Source organism: Aotus nancymaae, unplaced genomic scaffold (genome assembly GCF_030222135.1).
Source record: "Aotus nancymaae isolate 86718 unplaced genomic scaffold, 86718_ANA_hifiasm-v0.15.2.pri h1tg000003l, whole genome shotgun sequence".
NCBI lineage: Eukaryota > Metazoa > Chordata > Mammalia > Primates > Aotidae > Aotus > Aotus nancymaae.
The window spans coordinates 10,975,415-10,989,401 of record NW_026988414.1 but is presented as its reverse complement, the minus strand read 5'-3'; the positions used below and the strand labels follow the sequence as shown (position 1 = coordinate 10,989,401).

The 13,987-nt window shown below is 35.6% G+C and overlaps 1 protein-coding gene across 2 annotated transcripts in view; it reads right to left on the bottom strand.

Annotated features, from left to right (window-relative positions):
- C5 (complement C5) overlaps positions 1–12,763 on the bottom strand; it is a 124,725-nt gene extending 111,962 nt beyond the window's left edge. For both annotated transcript variants that reach the window (XM_012458229.2, XM_064378441.1), the window contains exons 1-4: positions 12,660–12,763; positions 8,637–8,829; positions 5,242–5,404; positions 927–997 (exon numbers count right to left, since the gene is read on the bottom strand). In XM_012458229.2, coding sequence (XP_012313652.2) covers positions 927–997; positions 5,242–5,404; positions 8,637–8,829; positions 12,660–12,724 — 492 coding nt within the window. In that variant the 5' untranslated portion in view covers positions 12,725–12,763. The remainder of the gene's footprint in view (positions 1–926; positions 998–5,241; positions 5,405–8,636; positions 8,830–12,659) is intronic.
- Between the last annotated feature and the right edge of the window lie 1,224 nt (positions 12,764–13,987).

Below are 13,987 nucleotides of genomic sequence, written 5' to 3'. Positions count from 1 at the left end.
ATGTCAACTCCTTTCATTGACACCCAACTCAGGGTTCCCTTTATCTATTCCATTCCAGAGAAGGATTTGTATCTCCCCCACTCTCACCTCTCATTGGTCTTCCCTCCGAGCTCATGGTATTTGTCCTACTGAATAATTTATTTATTTGGTTTATATTTTAGTATGGTTTTGTTCTCTAGTACCTATTCTTTTGCACCTGCATTCCGATAAGATTTTATTTTGTTTTTGTTGTTGTTTTTTTTGAGTAGCAGAAAAAGTGCAGCAGCCTATATTGAAGGACGATTAGAAAACCTACTGTTAATAACTGAGCAATTATAACTAGTTGTATTATTTTATTTCCTCACAAAAATGTTTGAGATGTGTGACACAAATTGGATGAGATAGTGGGAGTTCAATGCACATCATCTGTTATATATGTCATGTGTGATAAATGGTGAATAACTGCTGATCTTTAACTCATGGTTTAGCAAGATTTTTTTATGTGTTAGTATATTAGTTATTAAACTCTAAGTTTCTTAAGAGTAAGTGCCATGAAATATAATTCTTTATTTTAAACTGTACAAGTCAAAAATCTTGCACATAATAGATACATCATAGATATATCCATTTTGTATATCTTATAGTTAAATGGATATTCAATCAATTCTTAGTGATTGGTGGGTGTTCTTTAAAAAGGAAATCACCAAGGTTGTATTTAAATGGTTTAGCTCAAAATCCTTCAAGTTGTTGAAATTTAATTTTTATCAGCCTTTCACATACATATATTACAGAGGTATAGATCTATGATACTATACTTATTGCAGATGTTCAATAACCATTTGTGGAACATTGAATGACTCAGTATAGTGTGAGAACAGGGTTGTGAAATGATATTCTTGTCCTGAAAAAATGAATCGAAGTATTATTTAAATAAATAAAATACTTACTATGAAAGTTAAGACAGTTTCTCTTTTGGCTGGCTTCAAGTCATCATTCAATGAATAAACTCTAACCTTTACTGTAAGAATAATTGATATCATCAAAAACTGGTAAACATAAGGATATTTTGATTTTTTAAAACAACCATCCTTAAAAGAAATGAATCTTACTTTAAAAAACTCAATATACAAAAGTCCATGTTTGAAAGAAAGAAAAATTAGTTTGCAGACATATACATTACTAACAATTCTTTTATTTAAGAGAATCCTCTGGGATTCATTTAAAGAACTATTTCTCTTAGTGGATTTAAAGTACAGTTCACTTTATTAAAATGCATTTACCTACAATGTTTTGAGAACACATCCACAGTATGAAATTAATTACATCTGTAATTAGGCCATTATTTATCAAAAATTTCATAGTAGCAAAACAGTGATGTCCACCATACGGTTATAGGGGAACATAATACAGTGTCCATAATAGAACTGAAGATTTTAATGGAAAATTGGGAGCTTGATTCAGACACACACTCTTTCACTTATGAAAACCAACAAGGCTCCAAGTTAGCTCTTACTGCAAAATGCAGCCTTGAATTGTACAGTTTTGTTATATTTATTGAGGCAGATCCTACAATTGTTCTCTCATTGTTAAAAGAGTAATGGCAGGGACTCAATAACTGTAAGTTCTCTTCCATTTCTTTCTGTCAGTTAATAGATCCCTACTTTTTAAACAAAAGCATCTGTTTTGCTTTTAACTCACAGCTGTTTGAGACACAGAGATCTAATTCCTTCCACTGACATACTGTAATTTCTCTAGGGTATTGCTGACACAAACCATTTCATGGCCAAAACTTCACCCACAAAATAAAATAGAACTGGCACCATAAACCCAGTATCTTTTAAAAGATCAGGATTATGCAAAGTTCTATATAAGAAGCCACATTAACACTGGTTTTACTAAGTTCATAAGGTAAAAACAATGTGCTCAGTAAATGCCCCACTCTCTGCTCTCTCCTTCCCCTCATACCTGTCTCCCACTACAAATCCTATCTCCTGCTTTTTGGACACACCCAGTTCAGGCCTGAGTATCACTGGGAAGCTGCCCAAGGCAGAATGTCACAAAAGTTAAGAGCACAGGCCCTGGAATTAGAAACTTTGGTTTCACTCCTGCCTCTGCCACTTTCTAGTATGACCCTGAGTGGGATACTTAATCCCTCTAAACCTTAGTTAACCTCTTGTAAAATAGGAACACTAGTGTCTGCTCATAGTGTCCTTGTGAGAATTAAAGAACGCAAAGCTTTTGCATAGCCTGACACATGCTAAGTAATCAATAAATGCTTATTATTTTATTTTATTATTATTTCTATGACTACTATTTGGCTAGTTTTTAACTCAGTTTGTGTTTAGGTTAGAAAATTAATCTTGTCTTCACAGTGATGGTACAGTGGAGGCAAGATCTACACAATTTTTTGTATAAAAGATATGGCTTATTAGCAGAGTGCAGTGGCTCATGCCTATAATCCCAGCACTTTGAGAGGCTGATGCAGGTGGATCACTTGAGGTCAGGACTTGAAGACCAGCCTGGCCAACATGGTGAAACTCTGTCTCTACTAAAAATACAAAATTAGCCGGGCGTGGTGGCAGAGGCCTGTAATCCCAGTTACTTAGGAGGCTGAGGGTAGAGAATCACTTGAACCTGGGAGGCAGAGATTGTAATGAGCCAAGATTGCGCCACTGCCCTCTAGCCTGGGTGACAGATTGAGACACTGTCTCAAAAAATAAATAAAATTAAATAGAGTGGAGGAGAGAGGCAAATACAATCATTTGTAAAATTTCAGGGTGTGAAGTGCCACAATGGATATTTGCCCGGCCTTATGAGTGTGTAGAAGAGAGAGATTTGAAGAGGTCAGGGAAAGCTGCCTTTAGAAGGGTCTGTGATGACATGTGAGGGTGAAGTAGAAGTTAACAAGGCAAAGGAGGGGCAAGAATGTATGGTGCAGAGGCAATGGCATGTTACACAGGCCTTAATGTGAATGGGGAAACGGTGTGAGAAAGCATCTGAAAGGAGGTCAGTTTGGCTTGCATTTGTAGAGGATGGGACCATAGGAGGTGACGAAGCTGGAGAAGAAGGCAGGACATAGGCTTTATGAAATTGAAGGATTTTGGCTAATATTCTAAAGTTCTTTATCCAGTAAAGCCTTGAAGATTTAAGCCTTTATCCTAAAGATGCTTACACTAAAAATCCCTCAAGAATCTTCAGATTAAGTGTGTTGATCAGGACATTACAGTTATAAATAACAAGACCACTAAAGAATACTTTTAAATAATTCTTTTTCTTTTGTGCAAATATGGCTTTGTGCTATTCCATAGACAATAATGAAAAACACTTTCCTAGTGCTTACTGTGTGCTTGGCACTATCTTAAGTGGTTTACACATATGAATTCAATTAATTCTCACAACTCTATGAGGTAAGTTGTATTACTGTCTCCATTTTACAGGTGAGGAAAGTGGGGGTCTGAAAGGCTGAGTAGTTCACACAGGGTCATGTAGCTTACAGCAGCTCAAGCTGGGATTTGAACCCAGGCAATCTGACTCCAGAGTCTGCTTTTAACCAATTTACTTCACTAACTCTCAGAAATGGGCCAATATTTATAGGAAATGTCTCTTATTTTCCTCTAGGATTAAAATGGATATGGATATTAAATCTTTTTTGTTTTGTTTTGTTTTTTGTTTTTTGAGACAGCCTCACTCTGTTGCCCAGGCTAGAGTGCAGTGGCATGATCTCACTGCAACTTCTGCCTCCCACGTTCAAGCGATTCTTGTGCCTCAGCCTCCCGAGTAGCTGGAATTGCAGGCATGCACCACCATATCTGATTAATCTTTGTATTTTTAGTAGAGACAGGGTTTCACCATGTTGGCCAGACTGTTATCAAACTCCTGACCTCAAGTGATTCACCTGCCTTGGCCTCCCAAAGTACTGGGAATACAGGCATGAGCCACCATGCCTGGCTGGATATTACATCTTCTTATAGTAAAGTCCTGATAGAGAAATAATACATGAAGCCATTCTTAAGGAAAGCCTTGACAACTAAAGAAGGTCCCAGGCTCTGGGTATTACACTGCTTGTTGGACAAAGACCGATGACCTTAAGTTGTGGGAAGTGTCAACAGGATCCAAGCAATGAAGTATCCTTCAATGTAGGAGGAGGACAAGGGAGACTATATGCTTGTTTCTAGGTATGATTATATTTAAAATGACCCAATCTTTGTGAGCAGAGACTATTTCCTTGCATATCAAGTTGTCTCTTGGAGTAAAGAGATGGTACTATTCTGGCAATGATATTCTGGCCAAGCGGATAGCAACATCTCTACCCTCTCTAGGCCTTTCCTTCTGAGCTGATCATAACAAATGCTCCTGCTGAAATGGTAATGGTGCAGCCCAGTTCCACCCTACTCTTCTCATCATCAACATCAACCAACATTTAGCAAATATCTACTGTGTATAAAGTTTTTCAATAAAGTCAGCTGGTCCCCACTTCCTTTCTTTGTCCTGCCCCAACAATATCATTAGTGAAATTGCATAGCCTCTCCCTCCCACATACACATCTCATATATTGTTTCTGATGTGCTTAAAAGTCAGTGATGGTGAGAGGGAGAAACAGGGGAATGGAAGGCTTTGCAAACACGTGAATATATTGGGCAGCATTCACACTTTTCTGTGTTTTACTTTTGGTTCATTGGAAATAAGTCCAGTCATTCCTATTCACATGATTTTGATTGGCTATTCTCCCCTTTTGCCTCTAACAGAAGAACAATGTTCTAACAGAAACTTTCTTAGGTAGATTCCCCTTTGAAAATTAATATCCATATATTTCTGTGATCTAGTTTATTCTCTGCTGAAACATCTGATCCCCTAGGGTTAGATTTATATTTCCAGTTTGGGGATTAGCTCCAGACCCAGTGGAATTTTTAATGAACATTGTTCTATAATGAATTATTGTCCCATTGCCAAATTATATTTGCAATTAAGTCTATTTGTTTAATAAATAAGATTTAACATGACATTTTACAATTTTGAAAAAGCATTTTCTATTTGAAAATAACTGATGGGGCAGATAATGTAATTGTTGGTTTTGTAATTTATTTAGCACTTTCCCCATAAATTTAAAATTAAAATGCTATTCAATATTTGAAAGTATAGATATCATTGGGAATTGAGATTCTTTTGAGCATATTAGAAACTAACTCCACTCAATTTCAGGTGTTAAAAAACTCTACAATATAGTGTCGAATCCCCCACCCAGAGAAATATCTTATACTCTACCTGACTGGTCTGGAGTATAAACAGGCTTGTCTGTATGAATGAAGATAAATCCATTGTCATAGGTTATTGGCATTTTTTTTGATTTTGAAAAATGCTTTGATACAACTTCCAAATACACATAAGAAACTGGGTTTTGTCCTCCAGGCAATTGTTTTGGTTGTATCTAGAAAAGAAATTGTTGATGGAAAACAGTATAATAATTCTAAAGTTATTAAACACATTAAATTTCTAAATACCACTGTAATCTCATGAGTATGTACATGTAATCATTTAAAAAGTGATACAGGAGCAAGAAGAGTAAATAAATGTTGCCCAAAGCCCTTTAGTGTCTAATTACACAATAAAAATTTAGTTTTAAGCAATTGAAAGTCTCTTTGGTTTCATGTTTCCTAAATTTTATATAGATTTAGTGAAATTACTACTATAAAAGGCTTTAAGAAACCTTCACTCAGTTAGTTTGCTGGGTTACTCCATGCTTCCCATTCCCTTTGTGAAACCTCCTGACGATTCTCTGGACCCTTAAGTTTTTTTTTTTTTTTTTTGAGATGGAGTCTTACCTACTCTGTTGCCTGGGCTGGAGAGCAGTGGCATCATCTCGGTTCACTACAACCTCTGTCTCCTAGGTTCAAGTGATTCTCCAGCCTCAGCCTCCCAAGTAGCTGAGATTATGGGTGTGCACCACCATGCCCAGCTAATTTTGTTTTTGTTTTGTATTTTTAATAGAGGTGGAGTTTCACCATGTTGGCCAGGCTGGTCTTGAACTCCTGGCCTCAAGTGATCCGTCCTCTTCAGCTTCCCAAAGTGCTGGGATTACAGGCATCAGTCACCAACCCCAGCCTCTCTGGACCTTTAGTATTACCTCACATACTTCTGCTCCCATAAATTGAGATGTTCATTTTCCAATTTATGTTTGTAATTATTCCCTTTACATTCAATGATATGTAAATCTAATACACAAAAAGTGATGAAAAAGAAACTACCTCTATGAAAATTTAGGCTTTGGAAAAATGGGATAAAAGTTAATTACAAAATCCGACTGCTGTGGAATTAGTTTTGTGAAATTATTTTAAAATTTGGAAAACATTAAAAATCTATAAATATTCTGCACCCAGATTGCTTTGTAAGTGTCTTTAAGTTCTTTCTTCCCTTTTAAGAAACAGAAACTATAGACTAGGCTGGGCACGGTGACTTACGCCTGTAATCCCAGCACTTTGGGAGGCTGAGGTGGGTAGATCCCCTGAGGTTAGGAGTTCCAGACCAGCCTAGCCAACATGGTGAAACCCCTTCTCTACCAAAAATGCAAAAATTAGCCAGGCGTGGTGGAGCATGCCTATAATCCCAGATACTTGGGAGGCTGAGGTGGGAGAATTGCTTGAACCTGGGAGGCGAAGGCTGCAGTGAGCTGAGATAGTGCCACTGTCCTCCAGCCTGGGTGACAGAATGAGATCCTGTCTCAAAAAAAAAAAAAAAAAAAAAAAGACGGAAAAGAAAAGAAAAAGAAAAAGAAAGAAAGAAACTATAGAACAAAGATGATCTGCTAAAATTGTAACACGTGACCAGGCGAGGTGGCACATGCCTGTAATCCCAGCACTTTGGAGACCAAGGCGGGCAGATCACAATGTCAAGAGATCGAAACCATCCTGATCAACAGGATGAAACCCATCTCTACTAAAAATACAAAAATTAGCCGGGCGTGGTGGTGCATGCCTGTAGTCCCAGCTACTTGGGAGGCTGAGGCAGGAGAATCGCTGAACCTGAGAGGTGGAGGTTGCGGTGAGCCGAGATTGCACCACTGCTCTCCAGCCTGGTGATAGAGCGAGACCCTATCTCAAAAAAACCCAAAAAGTTGTAACACATAATCAATGAGATTTGACACTGCAATTCATAGACCCACACTTTTAAGTGACCTTGATACAACATTAAACAATTGACAAATAAAGATATATGGTATTGTTACAATAAAATTAAATGTTTAAAGTATGTACATACCAACTATGATTCCCCCACCTTAATCTACTTTTTCAGTTAACCATATAGGTCAGCACTGTTTAAAGAACTTTCTGTGATGGCAGAAATATTCTATATCTATGCTGTTCACTATGGTAGCCACTAGCTACATGCTGCTATTTGAACACTTGAAGAGTATCTTTTATCTGATACAAAAAGTAACTTTTTTTTTCTTTGAGATGGAGTCTCTCTCTGTGGCCTAGGCTGGAGTGCAGCGGTGGGATCTTGCCTCACTGCAACCTCTGCCTCCTGGGTTCAAGTGATTCTCCTGCCTCAGCCTCCCAAGCGGCTGGGATTATAAGCATGTGCCTCAAAAGTAACACTTCTAATAAATGAATTTTAATTGTTAACAAACCTAGTAAGTGGAAGAATTTGTTAAGAGATATGAGCATTTACTTCGAAAAACATTAATGAAAGAATTTCTATGTTTGATTAGAAATTATTTAGATTAGTGTTTCTCAAACATGAGTAATATGCCTTCCCCTTTTAAAGGACAAAAGTCAAAGAAGATCCCCAGCATTGACTTTTTATTATTTATAACATAATCAAAATCATTTTTATTACAAAGTTACTTAAATATATACAAACTTAAAACTGGATATAATCTTATGATTTTTGTATAATTAAAAAATCAAAACAAATTTATAAAATAAATTCAAAATGTTATAAAATCAATATATTTCTAATTTTAAGCTGCTCATTAAACTTCAGTTTTTAATTTCTTTATAAAGAACTCACTTTAGAGAAACTCTAGTCTAAATGAACTACAGAACCCATTTTATGTCTTTGATATTCTTTGATTTTCTTTATTAAGTATTAGAATTTTGAGTAAGAAATAAGTTGCAGGTATGTGTCTAAGCAATCTGTACTACAATATCTTAATAGGAGAAAGAGTTATTTGATCAAGGTTGTTCTTTCTATTAATTGCAGGCTGTCAATGAGAGCTATGCACTTCAATAATAAAAAAATTTTTAGTTTTTGAAACTATAATTGTAGAATATTAGAGTTCAATCGAATGTTCAATAATATCCATGGGTTTTTGTGAGCAATGTACTACAGATCAAATCATATTCATAGTTCTTGATTTCTTTCCAATAATAATTTTCATGGCAAACAAGTATTTTCGATTATTTCCAAATATTTTCACATTAGTACAATTTTATTTTCCAATAAGAATGTGAAAATTTACAAGCATTGCTCAAAAAGCAGACATAACTCTTCTGCTTAGAATTTTCTGTTTCACTTATATTATCATGAGTAACTGACATCGTCTAATAACCCCACAGTGGTAAATGATTGCATCTATATGTTATCAATATTCAAACTTTGTACACATTTTTGTTGAGAATATTCTGCATATGTAAAGAAAATAAAGGGTAAATACATACTGTTAAGACTGCAGAGTTTTGGAATTTATTCTGTGAGGATAAATGAACATAGCCTGAGGAGTAACTAATTTTTTTATCAGGATAACTTTTAATAGAGATTGTTGCATCAAATGCTTCAGTGTATCCATAAACTTGAATTACAATATTTTCAGATGCTCCAACACGGAATATTTTTGGTGCTGAAATGACATATCTGTTGAAAAAGGAAAAAATAAGGCTCAGTGTCTTTATATGACATATTTTCTTACACTTTTGATTTTTTTCCTCACTTGAGAGGTTCCATTTAAAATACATATATGTCCTCACTTAAAAATGATATTAGTAAGTTAAAATGTACTTGTGACCTACCATAATGTCAGCATAATTTCCAAGAAGTAGTTTGGAATTAAGACCTGAGAAATGAAGTTGGAGGTTTAGTTTACATTTATAAAGGTAAAGTAATAATAGCACCTTCTCTTAGCTACTGTAGCCAAGGAAGACTTTGAATCATATTGACCAGAACATGTAAATGGGGTCAATATTTTTTGCTCAATGAAGAAAAAAGCAATATCCGCACCAGTGATTGAATTCCAGCAGTGCCATCTGCTGGCTGAGTGACTGTGGTAAAGTCACTAACTCTTTCTGAGGCTACAATAACTTACTCTGAAAATAATCACCTTCTTTACCAGAATCTGGTAAAGATTACATAAGAACATACATATGAAAGGTCCTAGCATGCTTAGTATTCAATATATGTTAAGATTTATTAATCTCACTAAATTAAGTTAAAACAGCGTGATCTTAGAAATACTATGTTATACTAGTAAATGGATAATGAAAAGGATAAAATATGAGTGAGCTGGGAAGTGCATTTGGAAATGGAAATAGTGATGGTGGTCCTTTAAGAGCAAATCATCATCATCGTCAAACAACAATGGCAATTAAGTACTTGCCATATATCAGAGGCTTTATCAGCATTTTACATACAACTCTTGTTAATCTTTACAATAAGCCAATGACTGATACTATCATTATTCCTATTTTGCAAGTGGTAAGAGGCTATCTTGGCTAAGGTTATATGGTTTGTAAGTAAATGGGGGAAGACTTTATATCCGTTCTCTCTCAGTTGTTATGTGTACATTTGAGGTTAAGGTTATAAGTGTTATTCACAATCATAGACTGTTCTCTTATTTTTACTTTTCATGTGATTTATACAAGAATAGAAGTGAATCTATACATGTTTTTGAAATATAAATTTTTAAATATGTGATTTTTTATTATATTAATAAATAAAAATTCACAAATATAGACTGGATTATTAACTGTATATCACAAACATGTCTAATTCGAATATTGAGAACTACATATGCTATTACATAGGAAAAAAAAGTGTTTTAACCCAAAAGGGCATAGTGAACGACTAATTCAAGTGGTCCAACAAGCTTGAAGTGCACCCACCACCCCACTTGGCAGAATTACTGCAGGCTTCTGCCAACATTATGACATTTTAAGAGTCTGGTAAAAGCAGAAAGTTTTTAGTAACAATGGAATTAATTTATCAGCAATTAAATCATTTAAAGCATCTAGCAGTTCTCCTACATGACAGTTAATTTGGATCCACCTATAGGCAAATTATAAAAGAGAGGAAAGAATTTCCAGATTTCCAACCATCATCTGAATTCCCTTTCTCCACATGTCTAGCAGGAGATGGCAGACAATGAGAAGAGTTCAGCTTTTATGGTAATAAGATACATTTACTGAAATTTTACCCTGTGCTAAGGCACTATGCTGAATACTTTATATACATAAACTCATTATGTTGAGGAATTATTACTCCAATTTTAAGGTGAAGAAACTGCTAATTAACTTTCCCAAGGCCACACATATAGGATTTATGAATTCTATAATTCACAAATTACAGAATTAGGAATAGAACCTGAGCAGCTCGTTTCCAGAATTAACATTTTCAACTGTTGTACTAAACGGAATTTATCAAGAGTTTTGTCATTAGAAAAATTTAGGGATACAAAGCTACTTTAATTTCAGTATTTATAGAAGCTTTATGTTTTTCAGTTTAGTATTGCCTTAGTTTTGAATTGTCTATGTCAGGGGCCCCAACCCCCGGGCCATGGACCAGTACTGGTCACATGTGGCCTCCAGGCCACACAGCAGGAGGTGAGCAGTGAGGCAAAGGAGCATTACCACCTGAGCTCTGCCTCCTGTCAGATCAGTGATGGCATCAGATTCTCATAGAAGCATGAACCCTATTGTGAACTGTGCATGTGAGGAATCTAGATTGCACCCTCTTTTTGAGAATCTAATGCTTGATGATCTGCAGCCGAACAGTTTCATCTTGAAACCATCCCAACCCCAACACCGGTCCATAGAAACATTGTCTTCCACAAAACCTGTCCCTGGTGCCAAAATGGTTAGGGACTGCTGGTCTATGTGATGGTAGCAGTCAAGCCTAAAATATTAAGTGTTCAGAAGCCCCTAAAAGATGATTCTGGAACCACCCTTCATAAAGATTTTAGTTCTTATTTATGCTACTTATGCTCAGTAGCATAATCTATTCATCTAAAGAACTTCATAGTTTTCTTTGTCTTTCAATTGCTGCAGATGATCAGGCTACTGAGCTTGCAGAGAGGCAAGAATGTTACTTTGGCCTCTACCTTGAATGCTGTTTCCTCAAATATTTGCATGGTTTGCTTCCTCACTTCCTTCAGGCTCTGTTTGAGTGCAGCTCTCCTTAAGAGACCCTTTTCTGGCCACATTTTAAAGTAGTGCCCCATAATTATTATCTTTTAATTCTCATACTCTCTTTTATTTTTTTCTTCGTAATACTACCTACCTGACCTTACACATTCTTTCATTGCTTCATTCATTCATTACTTGCTTCTCCCACTGGAAGGCAAACTCTAGGAATTGTCTTACCATTTGCTATATCTGCAGTGCCTATCATATAGTTAGGTGCTCAATAAATATTTGTTGAATCAATCAATCAACCAGTTAATTAAAGTGATTAATTGCCATGTTGTAAATGGTATGCTCTGTCTTTTTCAGAGAAAGTGAGGAAATAATTTTTATTAAGGACCAGTAGACAGAATTCAGAATAACTCTGGACAAGAACCATGGAACCCAGGTCCTAGCCCTAGTTCTGCCACTAATTTGAAGTCACTTAATTTCAGTCTCTCTAAGGTTTAGCTGCTTGTCTTTCAAAAGGAAATAATAAAGACAGGATGCTAAGGTAGTGGAGTGATTGTGGTCATGTGATAAAATCACAGATCAGAAATAGGAGGGTGCTAAAAAAGAATGACATCCTAAGTATGTGTTTATATATATTTATATGTATACATTTATGACAAAATGAAAAAAAATAAAGTGATAAAAAGGATACCTTAATAAAAATCCTGTTTCTCTCTAGAACTGTGACCTTTGGCCAGTTACTCCCCTTATCCAAACTTATCCTCATATATAAAACAAATAGGTTTGATTAATCTACAGTTACTTTTCAGTATTAAAATATTTCTAGATATAAGATCATTATTTTTAAAACATTATCTAAAGTGCATATTATGTCAATAATGACACTAAAAATTGTGAAAAATCAGCTTATAAATGTATTATAGAAGTCGTTATGACAACAGATTTTCAGATCACAGTATTAGACTGATTCCCAAATAATCCTGGTTTAACTATGATAGTCTATGAAAAACACAAAGAGAAAACTAAACACCAAGTTAAAATAAGCAAAAAATGTTCAGAAAGTTTATTATCTTGAGTTTGTCTCATGCTTTTTTGAAGAGGAATTTGAATAATCACTTACATACATTTTAATAAATAACAATTCCATGTAAGCTGTCATGTTGTTAGCTACTTATTAAATCAAAATGCTTCCATGACTTTCTCATTCAGAGATGATACTATTCACTTGGTGTTCTCAGAAGTAGCAAGTTATTTTCAAATTAACACAATCTGTTCAATTTACTCTTCATTCATCACAACTAAGATGCATTGAAAAATGAAGACAGCTGTTTTACTTACGTTTGCTCCTGTCCCCAAGTTTTCCCCAGGAATATTAAAAAACAAAGTATTCCCAAGAGGCCCATGGTTGTAGGTAACAGGAAATGATGGATATAACCGTTTTGAGGATATTCTCCTTTTAAATAAACTGAACTTGAAGAATTCAGATAATCTGGTTAATTATTAATGTCAGAAAGGTGAACATCTAAGCAGGAAAACTAGAATTGGAACTAAAACACCCTTTCATGCCCAGAAATACAGATAGGGAGTCTTTTATAGGAACTTATACCCAGGGAATTTATTTTTATTAATACAAATAAAGGGAATTTATTTTTGTTAATACAAATAAAGGGACTCTAAAATGGGAATTTGGCACTATGAAGAGTGGCTCAAAGCTAGAAACCAGTAAGCCCATTGCCTTTGGCCTTCCTTCTCTTGTCCAGGGCATTTGCTTTGATGTTGCATCATCTGCAAGCACATATCCAGCAGGTCCACTCTAATACTGATGGAGACCCACCTGGACTCAGTTTCAAATTGAAATGAGTTTTGAAGTGTCCTGGTTTAGACAGGGCTTACAAGATGATCTTTTTTGAAGACCTGAATGGTAGTGTCCTTGGTGCTGGAAATGGTCTGAGCATAACCTAGCTCTGCAAAGGAAGTCTAGGGAATTATTCTTTGATCTGTGTCAGTCTAGAGAACATTAGGTGGAGGAAAGATTGTGACTGGCAATGAAAATGCCATGCTGAGTATGCTGTTGTCCTTCTCTCTCTTTTTTTTTTTTTTAAATTTTCTTCTTTGTTGTTGTCCTTCTCTAAGTAACCAATCAAATAATTTAGTACTGACTAGGGAGTGGATATTCTCCAGCATTTATTAAGTCATACACCACTCATTCCAAGTTTGTCTTTATTCAGATATAGAATATCCTTTCTTTTAAAGAAAACTCATAGTATACCTCTCAGTCACAATTTTAATAATTTTAATATAAAAGCTCCAGAAAAACAAAGCTTCCTATAACAACTGAGTCTAGTAATTAATTCACAATGTACTAAAATTTTATCTTTATACTTTTTTTTTTTTTGAGACAGAGTTTCTCTTTGTCACCCAGGCTGGAGTCCAGTGGCACTATCTCGGTTCACCGCAACCTCTGCCATCCAAGTTCAAGGGATTCTCCTGCCTTAGCCTCCGGAGTATCTGGGACTACAGGCATGCGCCACCATGCCCAGCTAATTTTTTTGTATTTTTAATAGAGATAGGGTTTTACCATGTTGGCCAGGCTGGTCTCAAACTCCTGACCTCAGGTGATCCACCCACCTCGGCCTCCCAAAGTGCTGGGATAGCAGGTGTGAGCC